The sequence below is a fragment of the Ammospiza caudacuta genome, chromosome 8 (genome assembly GCF_027887145.1).
Source record: "Ammospiza caudacuta isolate bAmmCau1 chromosome 8, bAmmCau1.pri, whole genome shotgun sequence".
Taxonomy (NCBI): Eukaryota; Metazoa; Chordata; class Aves; order Passeriformes; family Passerellidae; genus Ammospiza; species Ammospiza caudacuta.
This window is the reverse complement of record NC_080600.1, coordinates 27,260,670-27,280,360: the sequence shown is the minus strand read 5'-3', so window position 1 is coordinate 27,280,360 and position 19,691 is coordinate 27,260,670. Positions and strand designations below refer to the sequence as shown.

General features: G+C 38.3%; 1 protein-coding gene across 1 annotated transcript in view; it reads right to left on the bottom strand.

Annotated features, from left to right (window-relative positions):
* Positions 1 to 1,299: 1,299 nt before the first annotated feature.
* Positions 1,300 to 19,691, bottom strand: part of DPP4 (dipeptidyl peptidase 4) — a 40,161-nt gene continuing 21,769 nt past the window's right edge. The window contains exons 13-26 of the mRNA XM_058809340.1: positions 19,486 to 19,590; positions 19,316 to 19,383; positions 19,081 to 19,134; positions 18,500 to 18,624; positions 17,493 to 17,540; positions 16,925 to 17,023; positions 14,859 to 14,928; positions 13,108 to 13,302; positions 12,148 to 12,202; positions 10,198 to 10,297; positions 8,646 to 8,710; positions 3,616 to 3,688; positions 3,299 to 3,372; positions 1,300 to 2,453 (exon numbers count right to left, since the gene is read on the bottom strand). Of these exons, the coding sequence (XP_058665323.1) occupies positions 2,355 to 2,453; positions 3,299 to 3,372; positions 3,616 to 3,688; positions 8,646 to 8,710; positions 10,198 to 10,297; positions 12,148 to 12,202; positions 13,108 to 13,302; positions 14,859 to 14,928; positions 16,925 to 17,023; positions 17,493 to 17,540; positions 18,500 to 18,624; positions 19,081 to 19,134; positions 19,316 to 19,383; positions 19,486 to 19,590 (1,230 nt within the window). The 3' untranslated portion in view covers positions 1,300 to 2,354. The remainder of the gene's footprint in view (positions 2,454 to 3,298; positions 3,373 to 3,615; positions 3,689 to 8,645; positions 8,711 to 10,197; positions 10,298 to 12,147; positions 12,203 to 13,107; positions 13,303 to 14,858; positions 14,929 to 16,924; positions 17,024 to 17,492; positions 17,541 to 18,499; positions 18,625 to 19,080; positions 19,135 to 19,315; positions 19,384 to 19,485; positions 19,591 to 19,691) is intronic.

Below are 19,691 nucleotides of genomic sequence, written 5' to 3'. Positions count from 1 at the left end.
GTAGATGTGCAACTGACTGGCATGTTGCAGTAATTCAGGCACAACTGACTTCTAGCTTTGGACATTAATGAAATGAGCTAGATATTTTCTGTGGCCTCACTTTTAGTTACTTACCTGTGCTCCTGCAGTTCAAGCAAGTTGTCAGTTCCCTGAGGCAGCTCTATCATCCTATTATTTTTGGAGCTGCGGGAGTTCTACCACAGTGAAAAATTAGACACTGAATTGATGTTAATTAGGACACTTACTATAGAAATGAAGTTTTCTTTTGTTTTGAAAGTTGTATCATTGTCTATTAGCAGCATATCTTAGAAGCTGCTTTCCAGACAAAGTAAGATAATTAGCATTGCATTATGTAATGCCTTGCGGGTAAGACAGTTAAAAGGGGATGAGGTATAGAGAGTACAGAAGAGTTTGCCAGTGAGATGCTAGAATCGTAGGTCAGATGTAAAGAATTGCATCTTAATGAAAGACCATATAATTTTTAGTTTCACTGATTTTTTAAAATGTTTTTTTAATTATACTAATTCTTGCACTTACCTAATGAGAGCCTGGTGAAAGTAGTTTTCTGGATTACAGAAACACTTTTTTTTTTGCTTCTATGACAGTGTGAGTGATAACATTAAAAGAAATCCTAATTATTTACCATTGCATACACAAGCCATATCATAATGATAATCTTTTCTTATGACCTGTCTCCATTGCTGGGATCTACCTTATACTGATATAGGTTTCTTTGCCTTGACTCAAAAGAATGAGGGATGTGATGATAAAACCTCTTGAAGATAATTGACATCCTGTAATCCTGTAGAACTTAAACAGTGGTGCCAGTCTAGATTAGAGCCACTATGCCCTTGAACCCAAGATGGTATTTGTAAAACCCAGCTCCAATGTGCTTCAAAAAAATGCCAACAAACAGAACAAAACCACCCAGCTTATTTTCTGAGTCAAGGAATTGTTAGTTTGTGAAAACAAAATCTGATTTTCTACTTGAGACTTTCTCATTTAAGGACAAGCTGCACAAAGTGTCTTAACATTCTTCCCCATGCTTTATCTGTCTGCATGAGTACTTTTACATTCACACCTAATGTCACTAATAACCCACAATACAGACATAATCAGATGCTGGCATGCAATACCAAGAAGCTAAGTGTTAGATAATCATGTCACACTCCATTACATGATACCATTACACAAAATCAGAAGCTTCACTGTAAGTCATCTTCAAAATTAATGGAATTAAAAAAAAATCCAGTGTTCTTTTTCTGAAGTAAAATTTTCAATGATATGAGCTACACCTCCTTTCATAAATTAATATCTTTATTATTTTAAAGCAGCACAATTTTTAGTAGAAGTGGATTGCATTTTTTCTATGCAAAATTAAGAAAACTAATCCTCAGATTAGATGGAGAAGCCTACTTGGAGTGTTGTAAAGAAAGCAGATATTTATTGGTAGGCTGTAAGGTTTTGCCAAAGAGCACATTCACAGGAGAGTAACAGTCCAGCCCCTGCTGTAAGTGACTGCTAGTTCACATTGTAATGTTTTATGTTTCAGTGTAAGAACCAGTTCCTATTCATCAGTACATGAGCCACTTCTACATTAAAAAAATAGGGCTCTTTTTGCCAGAGGAGATTTTGCAGTGCATATTCCCAGTGTAGCAGCCATTTTTACTGTAAAATAAGCAAAAATCACAGTACTATATGATAGCACACAAAGAAATTGAGTGGCACTGGTTTGATTAGGTGTCGTTCAAAATCTTTGGTGAAAGCTGGTTATGTGCTTGCCTTGCAAGAGTTCTGGAACTGTAATACAAGAGATTGCAGAGCAAACACACTCACTTCAGGAACTGCAGTGTAGAGTATTTCATTCTGCACATACTAACATTGCAGTATTCCTGGTAACAATTCTAAAATAATAATTATTAAGCCTTACGAATTCCTGCAAAAATGTTTCTTCATTATTTTCACAGAAAGTACCCCAGGGTTCATTTCATTTTTGATGGAAACATTATTATTTTTTTTATTCTGTGATGTGACATTTTTATCATTCCTTTCTCTAATATACAAACTGGATTGTTCCTCTTTTAGACTGAAATATCAAAAGGTAATTATTCAAGCAAGTACCATGCTTCCTAGAAGTCTGCAACATCATTCTGGTGATGTTAAGACCCGATTAAACAATCAATAAAAATGCAATAGTTGCTTGGCAACAGGAATCATTCAAAGATTAGCACTTCATTGTGTACACTGGTATCCCAAGGGCTGACTCTTATCTCATCTTGATTTATACTGGCTCAGAGTACATTTTATGAGAGTTTTCTGGAGAAGTACCATCACTAACAAGCACAATGCTGGTGCTAGTGCAGTGAGAAACACTGCTTTATGAAGTGGCTCATGTGGGTATAAATATGCTTGTGTGCTTGACCGGAGATGGAATGGTCTTTGTCAGTGTACCACTGTGTGAAAGAGAAATACAGAGAGTGTTAGTTGCAGCTACATCTCAATGAAATAAATCAAACATGACAGACATAAAAACCTGTGCAGCCATTTAAAATGATCCTAGCATGAGGCTTTCAGCATGGAGGCAAAGACATGATGGGGTAGGAAGCTGCTGTGACACTTAAGCTCCTTCTTTGCATGTGGGACATGCTCTGTTCTTATGCTGAAGGTGTAAAAACAACATGTGGCTTGTCCACATGGAGAGTAGATTCAACTGTTCAGTTACAAGGGGTGCCTCACCTCTCCCTCTGCACGTCCTTTGAGTTTGGCTGAAAGAAAACCATGCACTTGGCCTCCTTCTATACATCATCCTCTCTGGCACTGCTCCTCTAGGGCTGAGAGAATGTAGGAAAGGAAGAGCTTGCACCTTAGTCTGAGAACTTCCACACACAACATAAGAAAGGGCAAATAACTGCTTGTCTTACAAGTACAGTAAACACCAGACGTGATGGACAGGCTATCTGGGATTTTGCTGAAGCCAACCTTCCCTTTTACCCTATCTTTAAGACACTATTCACTGCACTTGGGTATATGCAAAGGCTGGGCCTGGCTATTTGTCTGAGAACACAAAAAATTTAAGAAAATTAAAGTTTAGGTAAAAAGGATCAAATATGAGATGGTGTTGCTTTACAGTTTTTCTTGTGCAAAAATAGAACACGTGCTTTATGTTCGCATTTCAGTTATGAATATGAAATGCAACTATATGAACTTTCATTTAAGAAGGCAATGAATTTATACCTTACCACAGGGGGCTTATGTTATTATTCTCATTTGTATAACGACAAACAAAACAGAACCATACCATTGCCTGAAAATCCACTTCAGCATCAACAAGAGCTTTGGAAATCTGTGCTGCTTGCTGAAAGTGAACATTATCTGAAAAGTGGAAGAGGAAAAAGGTAAACAAAAACTGCTTCTGTAATACTCTGGGGGAAAATCAAAGCAATGTACACACTAGACTCCCCAGCACTGTGGACTGAAACACAGATTAGTTGCAGAAATCGGTATTATTTTATTGACGCAAATGTAACAGCCTTGCCCCTTCATGCTTTTGTTTTGTCAGTAGTAGAATTGCGAACCTGTCTGTAATACTAAAATGTCTAATTAACTGCAACTCACCATCTGCTGTTCCATGAATAAGGAGATATTCAACTTCCTTGAATTTTTCAGCTCTGGCCATTACTGTTGAACTCTGAAATTAAAGGAAAAAAAAAAGAAAAAAGGTGCCATTTATGAGGGTATGACTTGCTACCAATTGAATTTGATTCGTGTTGACACTGTCTGGGTTCCCTCAGCTCAGCCCAAGCACAGCCCTGCTTACCCCCCTCTGAAGTGCCAAGGGGCACGGTCACACATCCAGGGCAGGGTGCCCCCACTCCGAGCACCCCACACCTGCCTGCAGCTGCTGCCAAGGTCGTGGTGCCAAGGAACGGGGCTGCAGAGGGGAAGAGCTCTGCAGTGAGGCTCACATTCAATCCATGGCCAGCATGGTGGGAGCCTGCAGCACACCGTGTGCCATAGGTTTCCTGCTTGACTGCAGACAAGTTAAAAAAAAAGTTGCCATGGCAACAGTGCATCCTGTGAGAGCAAGGAGTAGATCTTGCAGAGGCTACACATGTTATCTTCCCCACAAGGTTCACCTGCAGGTAAGGCACCACAGCTAACAATGCCTCAGTCTCCAGTAAAATTGGGAAACAAGAAGTTTAGAAAAATGCACTCTCCAAATATGAAAGAGAAATGCCTGAGCGAAAATCACTAGACCAAATCTCTAAATAGAAGTCAAGCTACATTTTGGGAATGGAAACACGATACAGTGATGAAAAGATGAAATAATCAGTGACTATGATTAATCAAGAAATTTAAAACATAGTAACAACATATTCCTAGAACATTCTAGCCCACCTAACTTGCTACTGTGACAAAAGAATGAAGACAGTGAGGATTGCAGATAAGATTTTTAATTTGGGCAAGGAAAGGGAGTAGGATGGTGCTCTGCCATGAGCAGAGAAAGAAGAGGAACAACAGGGACAAGACATTTTAGGCTTGATAAGACAACCAGTTAATCTGGCAAGAAAAAAAAATACTAAAAATTATGAACAGAAGAATTTAGTGACTTGCTTTTCTTCCTAGTTTTGCACTAAGGCTGTATCCTTGCACAAGTACCCCAGAAAAGTCAAATACATTGTACTGCCAAGACAAGAAGTGTTCCGACTTCCTTATGTCTCTTGTACACTCATGAATCTTTAAAGCAAGTACGAATATTAAATTTCTTTTGTCATGGCAGAATAGTGTACCAGAACCCTTCCATACATGAAGTAAGTTCTTTGTATGTATTCAAGGAAATCTAAAAACCAAGTTCAGCAGAGAGGGCAAAAAACCCCCACCCTGCAGTCTGTAACACTGCAGTTGCCCTCTTTTGATAGTCAAAGGCTAGAGAGCAGCAGAAATCCAATATATGGAAATCCACTAAAGTGGAAGCATGCTACTTTCCATTTAGATGATTTGGTATCATGGAGTAAGAATGAGTGCCAAAATATGGAGAAAGCACTGGCCCAGTGAGATTAAAGATGAAAAAACCACCAACAAGCAAAAAAAACCCAAACCAACCAGTATCCTTTGAGTAAATAATTTCCCACATGTGCAGAGGGAAAATGGATAGCCCACCTTGCTAGGCTTTCTTACAGAAAAGCAATGCTGTTTTAAGTAAACCTTCTGTGAGTGGAAGCCTGATTTAAGCTACACTTCTGAGAACTTGACTTGGCAAAAGCAGTTTTAGAAAGAGGATGTCACTATTTTTCCTCTTCAGGCATTAAATAAAATAAAGTTATTTGCAAAAATACTTCAGAAAGAAGAAGCATATGAGATACTTTCTCTGCTTTTTTATCACTGGTGATAGTTCAGTTGCTGTACTCACACTTGACATGAAGAGTCCCTTCCCTAAAACAAGATTTAAGGACACAGTACCTTTGTGTCCTTAAAGAAGGTTGCAAGATAGGGAGCACTCTCAGGTAGGCACAGTTAGACAACAAAGCAACAGCAGCTGAACAAACCTTAAGTGGACAGCAAAAATATACAACTCTATTTACCACCTCTGTTTTACAGTTACACTGCTAGGACAAAGGCTCTGAAAAGGTAACGTGAACAAGTACTGAGAATTAGGCCCTGCTGAGTGTAACTGGCTTTTCTAAAGATCACACAGCAGTCAACATTTTATCAGCACTCCACAAACAAGTTAAGGTTTGGCTGAAATTGAAGGTCTCTCTCCCTTTAGCATATTCTCAGATAATAGAACAAATGTCAAATCAGTACAAGATGGCATATTTACAAAATTGTACCCTGTTTTGCATAACCTAATGATGCAGCAGTTCTTAAGGACTGAACATTTCAAATCTGCTAGAAAAAGATTGCCAAATCTATGACTGTTTCAAACACTTGCCAAAAGCATATCAAATTCAGAGTGAACTGCAAAATAATGTTCTCACAAGTTGAACAGTCTCTTCAGTATGCTTTACATGGCTACTGCGTCTGACCTCCAGAGCTCTGCCCTGATTCAGTCTCAATGAAACATCAAAGGGATGTTTCTTCCAGGCCACCAGATTCTCTGCCATTCAGTCTAGGATTGTATTATGCCTGTTCCTCTCTTTTACAAAGCTCTAATTTTTAGTAGTTTAGAACTACATTAAAAGATACTGAACATACCTAATTAGCCCACTTAGGAGGGTGAGTCCTCCCTCAGACCTGACTCCTGACAACAATATAAAACAACTCACATTCTCTGCCTTCCATAAAGTAAAACCTAATGTCACAGTAATACAAAGGCAGGATGCACGCCTCTTACCACAACTAGTTTCTTGAGTCTATATATTCAGTCATTAATAATACTCTCCATGTTAGGGAAGTGTTCATCTTCTCCAAGCAGGTGTGTACAGCATCTCATTTCTTTTAAATCAGGGTGCATATTACAGTTTATGCAACTTTTCACTTTTCCTGCCGGCTTTACAGCAATGCAGCAGGATAGAGAATATATGATGCAGCACACAAACCTGACAGAACAGAGTTAGCAGTGCAAGCTTTAACAGCTTCAGCTGTATGTACTAGCTTTCAGTACAGATTCTGCATTCACCTCAAAAACCATTCATTTCAGCAAACAGCTCTTGTCAGTGTCAAGGGGCCAGGAGGCTGGCTATTGGGACTGGGACATGGATAAAAGGGGCTGTAAGCCAGGAACATACTGGGCTGAAGTTAGTAAGGAGCTTCAGCAATAACAAAATCCCACAAGACAGTCACTGAGGCTACATGAAACAACAAACTCACTTCTCAAGCCACCCCACCCTCCAGGTTAAAAGTAAAGTCCAAGAACTACATTATACATTATTTGGAGCTTTTAACAACAAACAAGGATTTAAGTTGCATTTTCCTTTCTCTAGGAGCAGCAGCGAAGTGTGACAATCTGATCTAGGCAATTACTCCTCCTCCATCTAGCCACCATTCTCCCCAATTAGTCCTCCGAGTAACACATTTGAAACCTTTAGCTCTTTGGTACTGGCAGTTTCAACGTGGCCATTGCCAGCAATGGATACCATGCCAAGAAAATCCGACTCCTGGCTTGAAAGGATTAAACAGTCCTCTGTTGCCATCTGTGCCGTGAAGCTGGTGAGTGACTTTGTGCACCCAGAGCGTTAACGTTCGTTCTGCACAGCGACAGGAACTCGTATTTACACTGCTACCTCGCAGACCTCCTACTGCTCCCCCTGCCTTAAAGAAACACATTTGGAAAAAGGCAGGCAGGAGGCTGCAGGCTGCTGGTCAGTTCCTGCTGGGCCCAAGAGCTCAGTGGGTAGAAGAGGGAGACAGACACACTACCAAGCTGTCCAGCAGTCACTACTATTGTTCCCAATGTTGACCAGAACATTTCATATAGCAGTTGACAGCACTGGAGTACTGTAAATATATGTCAAACCACATGTTTCAGTACATATATGTATGTATTTATATGTGTTATCGTACTTTTAAAACACTGCAACAACCCCCACCCTTATTTCTACTTTTTTTAATGCAAACAACAGTGCTATCTGTCTTCTACCTTGCTTACCAACCCAAACACAGAGAATGCTCTATCTCCTCCTCTAACATCAACGTTTGGTTCCAGTATCATCACGGCTGGTCTGTGAAACAGTTTTCTGTGAAACATTCCAATAACCAGGGCACAAAGTACCCCTCAGATTCCCACAGTTCTCCCATAGCCGCTGTATTTTCACCTCAGCCTGAAGTTTCCCAAAACCTAACAGAACATTTGGCTGCTCTACCCTATGCTCAGCTACCTGTGACTTCAAAAAGCCCTTGAGGCAACAGAAATCATCTGGCACACGGAAGAGCAAGTCAAATTAGATTAGAGCAAGTCAATTAGATTAATCACGCTGCAACAAGGATGAACAATCTACATGAAATTTGCTTTCAGCAGGACAAATGCAAATTCCCTCACTCCTGTGCAAACACTGGTCATTTTAGAACAAACTTTGGACACCCTCTATCTATGGAGATGGGGCCAACATTTCAGTCCTGACAATGCTGGCTCTCAGTTGCTCTGCAATTTGATATCATCACGGTACAGACAGATTAGCCTACCTGTCAAAGTGTTCTAGTATTGAGGAGATTTTGCTTTCCCTGCAAAAAAACTGTAGATTCCTCAAGCAGGGAAGTTCACACAATACCCATTTTTAAAAAAATTACATTTCAGAAAGAATGGGAGTACATCTGTTTTTGTGAAAAATGTTTAAGATAAAGCATACTTTGCACATGAACATATAAATTTTAAAACAAATTTGTTTCTTAGTGGTTAAAATAAAAAGTTTTTGCAGCTTGTTTTACAGTCTGCAAAGTAGTCAAATGGAAGTGAATGTAAAAATAAAACCCAAAACACCAACAGACCAAACAAACAACAGAAACACCACACCATACACCAAGAGGAAGCTGCCTTGTGCAAATTCAAACACACGAGACTACAGCCTCTAACAGCACAATGCAACAGTTCTAGCAGGAAAGAAGAAAAAAACTTCTTTCTCCCCATAGGGAAAGAACTAAACTGTTTAAAGAACAATATACCAGTTTAGAAATGAAACAACACACAAAAAAAGTGATTTCTTTCTTACATTATAGTTCTTCAGATTATCATTTTCTGTAGGAAGGCCCATGTATCGCTCTGTGTATATTGAATCTGAAATTTAAAAAATCCCAAAATTAGAATCTGCTACTTAATTTTCAGTCTGTCATCATCAATTTTACCATCAATACAAGCAGTAACAATGCATACTGGAAATCAGGTTTTCCACAATGAAGGGTGTAGGTAACCATCGTTATTCAGAATAGTTAATCTTCTTGTTGCCATGGACACCTGAATGCTGAATATTAATATAGCACTTTGTGTCAGTGTTTCCTTATTGTTATTCTTTCAGTAATCCTAAAAAATGACTGAAGATGTTGCAGTAAATAACTAGCATCTGAAAAAAATCTTATTTATTTTATCTAAATGTTTACCACCAAAAATCTATACTACGAAAATATAGTAGTATATTAGGATTCAGCTTGGGTTAAAAAAACCAATGGTATTTTTTGCCATTTTACCATTTGCAGATTTACCATTTGTTTGTTTTAAACCCTACAAATTAATGCTCTGCTGCTGTATTCTGATGTCCATTTGACTTCTCAGAGTTGTTGCACTAGAGGCTTTTTATGCCGAATATGCCTCCATAATCCTTCATTTAACTGGGTAGAAGTGGAATTTTAGAGATCTTGATCATTAAAAAAAATCTTTTCTGTTATACTGTAATATTCATGATCAAAATGTTATGAGGACATTGCTATGTCCCCAATAGACTACTGCTGCTGCCTACCAGCATGATCTGATTTGCTGAATTAGCTATTATACAGCCTCTGTGCTAGCTGCAGAATGATAAATTATGCCTTCTTTAGTAGAGGTTTGCCAGGGAAACTTTCCCTTGAGTGTTTTTGGACAAATAAAAAAGAGGAAAATGTTAAAATGTGTTCAGATTATACCAGCACCAATTCATAACTTCATATAATTTTTTAAATCTGGGATGAGAGCCCCTATAACTAGCCCATTTCTAGCCTCCTGCAACTACTTGAAACCTCATGCTCTAAAGGCTTGAAGCATGTAGACACTTGTCCACTTGATCAGGTTTTTCTCACATCAAGCTATTCTCAAGATGAATTAGATTTATAAAATCCAAATTTTACATGCAAAAAAACCTCCTGGTACTTTGGAGAGAGTAAATTACAATGCAAGTTCAAAGTTAATTTCACAGTTCATTCTAATAAGTGAAGTTTCATTTTGAAGACACAAAACTTTAACTGCGATGGATTTCTGACACACAGTACTGTGTGTCACCAAAGCAAAGGCAGACACATTACAGCAGTGCTACCAATATTACAATGATTTAGCCTTCATTAATGGTTAAAGAGATTACCTGAAGTTATGGATCTGACTTTTTAAAATGGGAAATAATATTTAGCAAATTGGTTTCATTTCAAAACGCAGTGGCCACGAGCTCATAAAAACAGACCAAGTGGCATTTACATGGCATCTAGTAGATAACCCAAAGTTCTGTGCTATGAAGCCACACTTTGCAGCGTGTGCAATGGAAGACATATGGGAATCCTTGTAACGAGGAAGCCCTCACATACCATAATATTGCCAGCGTGACACAGGGGCAACCGCTATTCCACACTTGAACACGCCGCTCCCAGAGCCAAGCACCATGGAGGTCGCATATCCCCCATAAGACTGAGAAGAAAACATTGCTGTTATTTTAGTCAGAAGGGAAAGGATGGAGCCCATCTGCTACACAGTTCATCAGGCATTTATAGGATCAGCGTTTTTCATATTAATGAACTCCATGCTGAATTTGGGTCAGATCTGAGCCAGCCTGCTCGGTCGGGGAAACAGGCACCAAACAGCGCATGGCAGCTGTGGCACTGATGAATGAGAGCCTGATGGGGAACAAGGGCGCAAACGCTGCCGAACTGTGACTCAGCGGAGGATGACTGTGCTTGGTAGCACTGTAGGCAGCAGCAAACGACAGGAAACGAGACACTGCTGAACCGCTGTGTCCCTTCCCGTGCTGGGGGAGTGGGTGGAAGCAGAGCTCTGGCCCACAGTCTGCTCTGATGAGTAGTTGCAACAGGGCGTCCAAAAATTTCCAGCTCCCTTGGAGCAGGCCCATGGTAACTCGCTCCCTAACTCTCCCCCAAAGTGTCAGGAGCAAGACAGTGACTGGGGAGTGAAGGATCTGCTGAGTCTGTGGGAGGAACTGTGCAACAACACACTCCTTGCTACACACAGAAAATTTACTCACAGTCTCGCCTGATACACAGATGAGTAAACATCTGACACACTTGAGCATCCAGGCAGCAAGATACCTAAACACTGTCACCAACCGCCCAAATGACTGCCCTCACAAGAGTTTGAATGGGTTATTTAGGAAAATGTGCCCACCCACATTCAAAAACAAGAACTATTTTTGGATCTCATTCCTGTCTTAAAACCAGATTACAGGCACAGGGAATTGCATCTTATTTCAAAGTCCTCAAATGTTTGCTCCAACTTCAATTCCTAGGTCCTTTCAATGAGATAAGCAAAGTAACGCATGCACTTAGTGATTAAACACTGTGTAAGTGCCTAGCATGGCCACAGTAAAGGTATTACTGCTGAAATTATGGCAAACAAAATTCATGTACATGAATTCATGTACAGGCTGACAAGGAGAGGCTGACAGTCTAAAAACTCAAGATATAAAGAAAATCTGTTTGCCAACAGGTTCAATGTCCAGGATGCATAATCCCAACATAGCTCCAAAGAGGAATGTTCTACTATTCATCCTGAGGGTCATAAGGACTTAAGATGGGATTGCATAAAATAATCAATTTCTGCAGAAAGAATTTTCCTTTCACCACAGTTAATACCATTACATGTGATTTCATAGAACAGAGATGTTTACCCCCAGAAGAAAAACTATTAAAGACACCATATTGCCATCAAGCAATTTATTAATTTGTGCCTGTCACCTGCAGTGCCCAAATTTCAGTTAACAATTTAATTCAGCACTGCAATCACTAACACTATGTACACATTTAGCTTTGTAGCTGAGGGTGCATGCTATTAAGTGATTAAATATTTCCATCTACTTTGCCAGGTTTAAAGATGCATCAAGTTAGAGAAATCTGGCCTGTGGTTGCAAATACCACGATAACCATCCCACACAGCTGGCTCAAGTGTAATTTCACATCTTTTTTAAAATCAGTCATCCAACTGAAGAAATGCTGTTGAATACATACTTGGATTTTTTTTTTAGTATAGGTTCATACTGTACACAGGAACTTGGCAGCATCCATTTAAACTGGTTTTTAATCCCTCTAGTAGTCCTAGAGCCTTTCTCTTACAAAGGCTCCTGAGTGATTGCAAAAGGGTAATGTATAAACACACTTTTAGATGAACTTCATCAGCTCAAGTACTGGATTGTGCTGTGACCCCAGAGGTGCCTCACATGAAGCACTACAGGATCTCACACACATGATAGCACAATAAATAGTTGTTAAATTAAATACTACTCCAGCCAAAATTTTTTGGGTACTTACCCAACCCCAAATAGCTATTCTGTCCTTGTCAACAAAGCTCATTTCAGAAAATTTTCTGAAAGCAAACAGAATAATTAAACACTTAACAGACAGCAAGTATTTGCCATTCTACAGATGTGCCTATTTCCCATCAAGTCTTCCTCTTTCTATTGTACATTTCCCACTTCATCATAGTGACTGCACATGAAAACATATGATAATTCAGGCACGTGTGTCTTTAGGAAATTTAGAAAAATTTAATTTAATTTAAAAAAACATCTGTACATATGACAATCTGAAACCTCTCAATCCATAATCACTGACATTTGTATTGTATTAGGTCAGATTTCACTACCTGCCTTTTGTTTTTCAGAAGATTCACTAAAATCAAATTGCAGCAGTAAGGAACAGACCAACACATGGAAATACAGTCAGCATAAAAATAATTAAAAAAAAAATCAAGAAGATTGTGAAATTGTTTAAACTCCTTAACATTTTAAAATCCCACATAAAAAACCCTGTAAAATCAAATTTCATTGCAATTCTGAGAGATCTATACTGGGATTGTTTGTTTTAGTGAGGTTCTACAAGTATATACCAAGTGATAAATGTGAACCATGGTTTGAAGGCTGAGTATTTCTCAGAATTCGGTGACAAGAGAAACTTGCAAATACTTGAAGTAAAACTTCCATCTCCAAATTCCTTGGTAGCGTGTTCTTCTACTAGTATGGCACACATATCATCTCCATAAAATCAGAGATATGGTTAACTAGTACTACAGCATTAGCTCTCCTCTCTTTTTAAGCATAAAATGATGGTTGGCATATAAATGACACACTTCAGAGTACAAAATTAAGCAGAATGCAGTTACTTTCTGCCAGTATTTTCCCGATGACCATTTGAAACCTTCAGCTTTTTTTCCCCCTTACACAACAAGCACGTAAAAGAAGGAGCAGGTGTTGACCTTTCCCTGTGGCTCACCTGGCTGCTTCTATCTGATCTTCCACTTCATATGTTCCCAGCCTCCTGTTTATGGCGTGCATGATCCGGTCGCCCTGGTAGCCGCTGCCCCTGCCGTCGAAGCTGGCCACGATGACGCGCTCCGTGCTCGCCAGGTACGTGGCCCAGCTGAGCCGGAACGCTTGGTCCACTTTCTGACTGCAGGGTCCTGCATAGCTAGGGGAAAAACGTCACAAAATCCAGGCATTTACTCTCCACGTATTCTCACATCAAGCATTTGAAATATAATTACTGCTGACAATTCTGGCCTTTGAAACAGGATAAACTTTCAAATGAAACTGAGGAAACAAGGAAAGCATCACTGACTGACTCCAAGGTGCCACTAAAAGCAATATGCTTTTTTGAAACTTCAGTTGTTAATCAAGAAAGCAAGATTTTTGTTTTTGCTTTAATTCTTTCTGCTCTAATAAGAAACCTTCATTATTTTGACTTAAGGCAGCTAACCAGAAATCCAAGCCAGGTTTTCTTCTGTTTTGGCATATCTAGTCACCAGAGTTTCAAAGTGATGTTCTCTATTTCTGTTCCACTCACCCATGATTTATTTGGTTTAAGTGTGAAATCAATGAATAGCCTTCAACTGGAAAAATGAAAAATACCATTTTCTATGTCTCATCAGTCTGAACTATTTCTTATACAGGCTGAGAAAAAGGAAGCAAAACTATAATCGTAACTTTTTACTTGAAAATAGTTCAGAAGCACTTGATCATTATGAAATCATACTCTTGAGTGCCTTCATGGTAAAATTCTGTGCAGTGCACTTCTCTAAGCACTGTTCAACACAGTAAGAAATAGAAGAATGGCTCATATGGCTCTATAGCCCACTTTTATCAGTCTTAAAAGAACAGAAAAAAATACTGGGAATTTAATTCAAACTACGGATCCATAATTCCAAAGTAATTTCTGATATTAGATCACTGTGAACCAGATGTGATCCTGACAAACATCAGGGTAAGTCAATAAAAATAGCATCATAATCAAAACAAGCCTTAAGAAGCCAAGAGCACTGGCTGTTCATTAAAATGTTCAATGGCACACCAAAAAGTGCTACCAAATTGCATTATATAAAGATGTATCCAACAACTAACAGCCACTTTCCTTATAGAGTTATCTTTTTCTAAAAAGGAATAACTTAACATTTTTCTTTTAATGCACACCTAAAATTCAGTAATTCACATTTAGAAGAAAACATACCAGGAAGTGCCTGAGGAAGACCAGACCAATCAGCACATGCTCATGGGCTTGTATTTATGAAAAAAAAAATACACAGCAAATGCAATCCTGACCACAGGATGATGTTTGTCAACACTGACTGACAGTTAAATATCACAGAAAACATGCAATGTCACACACAGTACTTGAGCTTTAGAATACAAGACTTATTCAAGGTTTCATTCTGCATTGTGATTTCATCAAAGATTACTCCTAAGGAACATCACGAGCAGAGGAGGAGGTAAGCTAACATGAACATCCTGGCTGTTAAGTCACATATCTGCCTCAGTGCCAGTGCCAGAGCTGTGCTCGTCAAACATTACATCATCTTAGGGCACAGGAATCCACCATGAACTGGGATAAACCCCTATTTTCCATTCCATCTTAAAACTACTTCAAGAAGTAATTAGAAAACATTCCAGTTTTGTGTTTCCTTATTTAGAACATTTGAAGTAGATGAAAGTGATTATTAACACAACACTGCCATGTGATTGAAAACTTACACATCAAGGAGCAGAGGATGCTTCTTTGATTCATCAAAATGGGGAGGCAGAATCATTTGATACCACAGGTCTAAAAGTGAAAAGAGTTTTGACTTAGGTCAGCCCTCCGTAAAATTACTTGACGTGCGTTACAATTCATGCAAGAGAACATTTAAGCCACCCCCTAAAATGATAGAGCAGCTTCAACTGGACTGTCCTAATATACACATGTAGAAGTTCCTAGCTATTTATTTCAAAAAATGTTTTACAGCTAAACTAGCAGAAAGTAATAAAATGTGAGGAATCAACATGCCGTCTCATGACATTATTCTAAGCTTACATGTGAAACTTGTTATGTCTCTACAGTAGTAAATCTAACACAGGTTCAAAAATAAAATTTCTCTCCCAGCAGAGGAAAGAAATTCTATATTATTTTGAACCTGCCAGATAGACTTTGCTTGACAGTTTGTAAAGCATCCCAGAAACATATCCAAGTATCTATTATTTTTGAAGCAATATTGATTCCAGTTCCATTCATGTTATTCGTCCTACCCAAGCTGGCTGTGAGCTGAACATTTTAAAGGCACACCCTGTAAGTTTTGCGAACTGAATGACTCAATCGTTCACTCATGAATTTTAAGTGAACTCATGCTGCAATGCTGATGGACTGCACTGCAGTAATAGTCAGAATGCAAATCTTACAGAAACTTGCCCAGATACAAATATGCAAGGCATTAGAACACTGAAACATAAACGATCTAAATGGAACACATTAAAATACTAATTTTAACTTTTGCATACTCTATAGTCACAGATATACTCACTCTAATAACCTACATGGATTTGTGAGCAGACTTGAAGCTTTAAGTAGGACTACATAAATGGATTTGCTTCTCCTATTTTTGATATTAAAAATAGATTCCCCTTACCCAAAAGCTTTTACCCTGAAGACATGAAGTAGTAAGAACAAAGAGGAATAAAAAAATAATGAATATACAACTGATAGCATGAAGAACATCTTTAAATCTCCATCTTGCCTGGAAGATTTCATCTTTAGCCCTAGTAAAAACGTGACGGAAATAAAAGACAGAAAACACAAAGATAAAGAGAGTTATTATATAAATAAGAAAACAGTGAAAGAAGGGAGGCATCAAAAAGAACAGTTTGCAATGACTGACCTAACTCAATACAGTTCGTAAAATGGAATTCCATTAAGAATCACTGCTCATTTTATCAGGAGGAAGTTTGTAATGAAGAGAAAAGCCAGTAGCAAAGGCTGGAGCAAGTACAGTTTAGACAGGTACCAGGCCTCCCACTGCTGGGCTCCTTGATGTTGCTCAGCCTGAGAGCACACCACGAACACTTCTCTACCCAAATTCTGAGGGGCACCACTCACAAGGCATTAACAGTTCATTTTCTAGCATTTTGTTCTGGTCTGTACCAAGGTTTATGCAGTATCAGCGCATGAATGTGCTTTCAAGAATGATTATTCAATCCAAATCTATTCAACCTATTCAACCCCCACACACAAAGTCAAACGTGATAGAATTGAAATGTTGCTTAAATGTTTTTTTCAAGATTTTTTCATTTAGACTACATCTGCTTTTTCATAGTAACTGAACTTCTCCACTCTCCCAACCTGCTAACACAAACCAAACTTGCACCTGTAAATCAAAAAGACCTACTTGATTTTATAATGTAATTTAAATTCAACAATGTTAAAAAGCTTTGGGCTTGTGCCCCAACCTCATTTCTCTTATTTATTTATTGCACTGTTAGAGACTTCTGGTTTCTAGTTTATTATAAAGGAAAAAGGAGTTAAGCCACTTCATCATCAAAACATGAAGATACCACACTACGGAAAAAGCACAGTTTAGATAAAAACATTTTGGGATTTCAAAAAATAACTGAGAATATTTGGAAATCTCAAAAAAAAAATCACCTTGCCTCTAAGTTCTGAATAACTGCAAGAATTCCCATTACACCCATCTGTCCTCTCATGCTCCACAACAGAAGACTTTGAACCACTTGGTGAAAAGGGGGGTGGGGGGTGGGAGGGGAAAAGTAAAAGACATTTTTGAACTTACTGTATCCACCTATATTAAGGGAGCCAAATTTTTTTGAAGGCATCTGAATATCTTTCAATGAATTTTCCAGTTCAGTGTTTTTTTCCAAGTATCTGAGGACTAAATAACAGAGTAAGATTCAAAGACTAAACAGATTTTTTCAAATGCACCGCTCTTTAATTATGAACCACTTTAAATATTAAACCTGAGATGATGGCAACTTAAATTGCAGCTTTAGTTTACTGCAGTTTTTGTTTTTCCTCTCAGATTCAACGTTTACAATATAGTTTTCCTTCAGTTCGTTTTTCCCTGTTTTCCACCTAAATATCATTTCAGAAAAACCAAACAATTATTCAGTAAATAGGTCATACACTACTTACTGTATTCTAGCCCTGTGTAAAATAATGTTAAATAAACTCTGAATAAATATACATCAAGCTATATAATTTATTCTTCTGGTAATTATTTGAAATTAAATTTACTCTTTATAACTGACATTTTTATTATTATACTATGCAATGAGAAGAAAATGAGAATAAATTTACAGTGCAATTTTCTGGCATAATATAAATTAAAGACAATCCCATACCTTTGTCATCAGTGCTTCTGTGCAGGCTAGACATGGGCAGGCCAGGACCTGTTAACAGGGCACAAAACTTTCATGTTTGCATGCTGGCTTGAAACACAGCCCTCGTAAAGTAATTGAAAACGGGTGAATCATAAAAGCCCAGAACTTGTTTCATTCCAGTCTGCTCAAGTTAAATTTTAGGTTAGCAGGGCCCAAATTCAAGCCACAGGATCCCACAGAATGTTTAGGCTGTCTCAGAGATGAGCCACACGACTGTGAGGTGCTGAAGAACAGAATTTCCCCTCTTTAGCAAAGCCCATGCCTTGGTGGTGGACAATGGTTTGGTCATCAGGAAGCTTTGTCACAGGGACCACAGCAGCTGTCTTCAACCACTTTTACAAACTGACAGAAAATTCTGTCTGCTGTCTGTCCTCCTAACCCATGGATTAAGGAAGATCTTGGCATGTTAAAAAACAGCATACACTTAAATTTAAAGTAATTTTGGAGACAATTTTATTTTTCCCAGCCTTTGATTAATTTAACCCTTGTACTACATGGCAGGAGCACTTAGAGGTCACAGACAGACTGCAGTCCCCCTGCTTACCCTATGATTACATTACTTGGATTTTCTTCTTGACCAGCACTATCTTAATTTTATTCTCATACATAAAGCACTGCTCTTTACCCAGTCTGTTGCTTGTCACACTTTCAGAGCCTCCAAATTCCTCCTGCAGGCAGAGCTCCCCATACATCTCTTGAGGAGATGCACAGTGGACAGGAGTGTTTTGCAGCTCTTTCAGGTCCACTGACAGATAGAACTAACAAGTTTTATCCCAGTTTTATCCCTTTTTGTCAAGGTACTTCTGAGCCTAGGAGGCATTATGTTTTTCCACTGCCAATACATTTATCCAATGTTATCAACACATATCATTGTTACACAGTACATATCAAGATCCTGACGAAGTGAACTTCAGCACCCAACTAATCAGTGAGTCATGTTTATGTCAATTAATTCGGGATATACTCACCGAGACAATTTAGCTGATAATACTGTGTGTCTTTGCTGAAGGACACAGAATAATACTGGCATCTTTTTTCATCCAGATTACAGCTAACACATTTAGGCAATTTTGGACTGCTTTCCAAGAGCACTCTGCAAAGTAAATGAGTTTTATCTCAGAGATATTTTTTTTAAGCTATGCTAAAGCAGTATATGGTTTTTAAGTAAGATGGCTGAATAAAAAAAGGTAAAATTTGGAAGCGATAGAAACTGATTCAAAAACTAGAGAAAACAGAGTTTCAGCTTTTGGGTTCAATTAATACTGAAATTATAGTAATAGGAAAAAAAGCATCAAGGTTATTTTTTAGGGTGTTTTTGCTTGAGGATTGGTTGTTCTCACAATTTCCCTTTGTTAACTGAATTTATAGAAAAATATTTCCATTATTTTTGCAGTTTATGCTCTTACACTTATTTTCATTAAATATCTTAAAGATGACCCCACATTAGGCTGAACATATGAATCTTTAAATTTTCAGTGATTTTTCCTTAAAGTTTCTCTTTTTTGTTAACAAAAATTTTACTCATACTGCAGGAAAAATAATTTCTTACTTATAAAGATTTCTTCCTCCTGGCATTTCATTATTTTCATTACTGATGTAGTATCTATAAAAGAAAAACATACTGGTTTTAGTAAAATATTTACAGTATAATTAAAAAATTTATCTGACATTTTTAAATTGGATTTTTAATAAGTTAAAAGCCTTCTCCCTCTTCTCTCTCCGTGCTTGCTTAGACCCTTGTTACCAGCCCTTAGGGAAGAGGTACCTTATTTACAGATACTTACAAAAATTCATTGGTTACAGCTTCTATGCTGATTACTTCCCAATTTCCTGTAGTAACAGCTACTGGAACCTGGAGCAGGGGAAAAGGCAAGGCAAGAAGTAGGACATGAGACTCCTGGATCACCAGGAGAAGCACAAGCCAGCAGTGACTGTCCTAGAGAAAATTCCTCACCTGTGAACCATTTATGTAATGGATGTGCTTGTAACCTGCTGTGTCGCTGAAGACTTTGTAGTAGGAAGCCTTGTCGGGTGCAAAGTGAGGGACAGATGGCTGAAACTTGAACATAAGAGAGATGTCTATTAAAGCAAAAAACAAAACTCCAGATCCTAAGCGATAAATTTAGGTTTTAATATCTCTAACCAGGACTCTCAATGCTT